Source organism: Microplitis demolitor, chromosome 6 (genome assembly GCF_026212275.2).
Source record: "Microplitis demolitor isolate Queensland-Clemson2020A chromosome 6, iyMicDemo2.1a, whole genome shotgun sequence".
Classification (NCBI taxonomy): Eukaryota; Metazoa; Arthropoda; class Insecta; order Hymenoptera; family Braconidae; genus Microplitis; species Microplitis demolitor.
Genome location: NC_068550.1, coordinates 16,700,334 through 16,704,808, shown reverse-complemented (window position 1 = coordinate 16,704,808; position 4,475 = coordinate 16,700,334). Strand labels below are relative to the sequence as shown.

Below are 4,475 nucleotides of genomic sequence, written 5' to 3'. Positions count from 1 at the left end.
ACACACTGAATTTAAAATACTATAATTTTCCACGAATTTTAAATAAATTAATTAATTTGGAAATTAAAGAATTATTAATTAATTTATTAATTGATTTTCCCTTCTATCACTTTATTGATTATTATTCCCTTTTATTAATTTCTTTAATTTAATTTCTTTTAATTTTTTTTCAATAGTATCACGACTTTTAACGATAATTATTCTTATTTCACTTATGTCTTTTCCTTCATTATTTCTTCTAATTAATTAACTTGTAAGGGTCTGCCCTTGCTTCCCCGTACCAGGAGGTTCAAACAGCCCTTCTGAAAAAGCTCGTGTGGAGGTCGAGCACCGGGTTCGTAAATGCCTGATGTAGCCGAGTACGCGGCTCGATTCAGGATAGTGAAAAATAGGTTGAAATCATTAAAGAATAAGTAGATATGAATAGAGTAAATTTATTACAATTCATCGTTCCTTTAATTAATAACTAGTTGAAATTTTAGGTTTCAGAAAATAAATTCATAAATTTAATTATTGCAGGAACCAACCAGAGTTCCACTGCGCATGCGCGACACTCTTTCGTCGGGCCTGTTGATTCTCACCCGGATATTCAATTCTTATTTTATTTTATTTTATTATTTTGAATTAATATTTATAGATTAATATTGACTAAACTTAATTTATGTTTATTCGTATAGTGACAAGAGAATGCGAACGACAATAAAAGTTGGCATGCACAGCGATTTGGATAAATCAATCAAAATATATAAATCAATTTAATAAATATAATAAATAAATTAAATAAGTAAATTAAATTTATAAAAGACGATAATTAACTTAGGAAAATTTCCTCACGTGTTTGACAAATTTGTTGAAATGAAAATTTAACCTCTACTCTGAGGAACTTACGTCAACTTGTCCCAGGTGTTGAGCCATTCCTCGAATCCTTCTTTGAAACAATTGGACAAAAACCAAGACCAAAAGAAACTTTAGCAAAACCAACTTAACAAAGGCGTCTGCTTGACAATATGAAACTCTCGCACCAGTAGATTTATAAAAACGCTTAGTTCGGTAGGTTGAGCGACCGCTCAGCTCAGCTTCTAAGTTATAATTATTATTTTCTGGCGTCTGGCGACGAGGTGTGCCTGATCCACCCCCTGTCGTCACACTGCGGAACTACATACTTCCAGCGCGAGGGCGGATGCGCAAAATAAAATGGCGTTAAATTTAATTTTTGCTGACCTGGCAGTCGAACACCAGGTCACCCCGTCACAAACTATAGTTTCATTAATTCCCTTAAATTTTCCTATCAAATTTTCTGGCGACTTTAACCACAGACCCCTTTTATAATTTTTTCCCGAGACGATTTCTTATTAATCTTATTTTATTTTATTATTTTATTAAATATATTTCTAATAAATTAATGTTCGACTAGCGGCTTAGACTAGATTCAACAGCTTCCGGTGCGTGAGTTACCCGACCCACCTGGAAACTTCTAGAATAATTCCGGCTACCAGCCTGGAATTATTTCACTAACGCAATGGATCCGGCTACCTGCCTGGAGTTAATTAATTACTTAATTTTGATAATTACTTCCAAGGTTAAATTATAAATTTTTATTTACGAAATTAATTATTTAATTCGCGAGAATTTGGGTTAAGACGCGACGCTACCAGACGTATACTAAGTATTTCATAAAATTTTCCGGCTTACCACCTGGAATAAATTTTATAAATACCTCTACAGTTAAAATTCTCCAGATCCTTTCCTCGTCGTATATTTGTCCGGATCTCGTCTTATCAATCATCCTTGTAATTAATTTTGGTCTTATTGTGGTTCTGTCTCTCTCTCTCTATACTCTCCTCTCTCTCTTTCTCCTTCAACTCTCTATCTCCTTCAACCTGGTATAATGAAATTAACGGCGTCTGTTTTGCGTCTGTTGTCGCGTCACTTCGTTGTTCTCTCCCCACGTCTCTACTATTCGGACGTCCCGATGGTTAATGCCCGATTCTCGTTCCGGTCCCCGTTTATAATTGCTCGCGCACTCTTGACTTTGGTTGTCCTTTTCTCTTCTACTTAACTCTAAGTGGGGTCGACGGTCGAGCAAGTGAAATTTCCATTTCCGGACGACTAGTCGCTACCTACCCGGAATACCCTGAGTGTTAATGTCACATGACCGCCAGTACACATAATAGATTTTATTTTGAACTTCATTGAACGCGGTAAATATGAATTTACCCCGTTACAACATAACTGCAAGAAGTGCTGACGAAGAGCAATAAATGGGAAAACACATATCAGTTTATATCATTTGCAGCTCAATAAAATTGTTAGTTAAATTAGTAATGCATCAATTATTTGTTACATGCGCCCCACGTTTTTTGTTTTCAATCTTACAAGTATTTTCATAGCTATTGAAAATTCACTTTCATAAATTTTTAGGACTATCTATAAAAAGTTTGGAATTTGTATATGATTTTTAATTTTTATGAGGCTCAGAGCAATTTTTTTATACTTTATAGTACATTTTAAAAACATGGTGTTTTAAAAATTTTGTTTTATTTCGATTATTATTTTCTGCTTCTTAGTATTTTATGTGTGAAATTTTGAAATCGATTTTAAACACTTTTATAAGATAATGAAAGATACATACGCCACATCTCAGGTTTATTCCAGTTTCAATTCACTTGATAATGTCTGAAATAGAAAATCGTTGTAAAATATCCTATTAAGTTAGTAATTATAAATACACGACTTTATTCATGGCGCTGAAAATCCTAGTCGTCTCATTTTTTCCACCTCCCTTACTGCAATTTCATTACATGGTGTTTGTTTGTTTGTCATCCAGTTGTAAGCTATGCTAAAGAATCGAACTCATTCAGAAGTTAGTTTTTAATTTATTATAAAAATTTGTATCGAACAAACAAACGAATACGAATTTTTTATCCGATTATTCATCATTTGTTTTTGTTTTCTTTTTTTTTCATTTTCTATTTCCTCTGCTTCTTCTTTTTTTTCATTTTCTTGCATTGTTATCTAATTCTGAGCTATGTTCTTAATTTCAAGTCTTCAGCTCATCGGTAAGGTAGTTTAAAATCAATTACAATATTCCATACGAACAGGCATACATGGAACCGAGTTGATAAAAAAAAAAAATAATAATAATAATAATAATAATAATAATAATAATAATAATAATAATAATAATAATAATAATAATAATAATAATAATAATAATAATAATAATAATAATAATAATAATAATAATAATAATAATAATAATAATAATAATAATAATAATAATAATAATAATAATAATAATAATAATAATAATAATAATAATAATAATAATAATAATAATAATAATAATAATAATAATAATAATAATAATAATAATAATAATAATAATAATAATAATAATAATAATAATAATAATAATAATAATAATAATAATAATAATAATAATAATAATAATAATAATAATAATAATAATAATAATAATAATAATAATAATAATAATAATAATAATAATAATAATAATAATAATAATAATAATAATAATAATAATAATAATAATAATAATAATAATAATAATAATAATAATAATAATAATAATAATAATAATAATAATAATAATAATAATAATAATAATAATAATAATAATAATAATAATAATAATAATAATAATAATAATAATAATAATAATAATAATAATAATAATAATAATAATAATAATAATAATAATAATAATAATAATAATAATAATAATAATAATAATAATAATAATAATAATAATAATAATAATAACGTGGTAATAAAAAAATAAAATAAAAAAAAAAACGATTAGCTTCGAAGTAATAAGATTATCATTGGCTGTAATACTCTGCCTCTTGTAATGAGAGTTAATGTTCCTATAATTATACACATAATTTTAAGCTGAGTTTTTTAAATTCATTTATATGAATAAAGAACTACATAAACAGTATGAGCGATAAAAAATGGCAGCTTTCTCGAACAATCTAAATAATTAATAGCAATAGACATTTAAAAACCATTTTAGCAATTTTGTTATTTTTGCATTTGCACGTGAAGGGCCCACCACCTTTTCCCTATTAATTCATAAAATTAATAGACTCTCTGACTTTTTTAGTTGTTCAACAGAGCTTACGTGCAAACTCACTAGTTTTGTAAGAAATAATTACAAAAGCTCAATAAAATTATTTTTGATATATCACCTAAGATAACTTTTTTGAATTACTTTTTAATAATTCTGTAAACAATAAGAATATATTTTAAATTTTTACAAAATATTGAGAGTAATTTTTTAAAAATATTATTCATCTGACCAAATTTAATTTACATTGAGTTATTGAATGAACTCTTTCAAAAATAAAAAATAAAATGGAAAGCAAATAATTTCGCTATCTATAAGTACATAAATTTGAAGAGGTCCTCCATATGAAGTTCACTGATACTTATTGTTATTTGTTCTATTT

General features: G+C 26.9%; 1 protein-coding gene across 1 annotated transcript; it reads left to right on the top strand.

Annotated features, from left to right (window-relative positions):
* Positions 1-3,442: 3,442 nt before the first annotated feature.
* LOC128668003 (GATA zinc finger domain-containing protein 15-like) lies at positions 3,443-3,700 on the top strand (the record flags this gene model as incomplete). The annotated part of the gene is made up of 1 exon (XM_053740112.1): positions 3,443-3,700. A coding segment is annotated over one exon (258 nt), but the record flags the coding sequence as incomplete, so codon positions are not given.
* Positions 3,701-4,475: the final 775 nt, after the last annotated feature.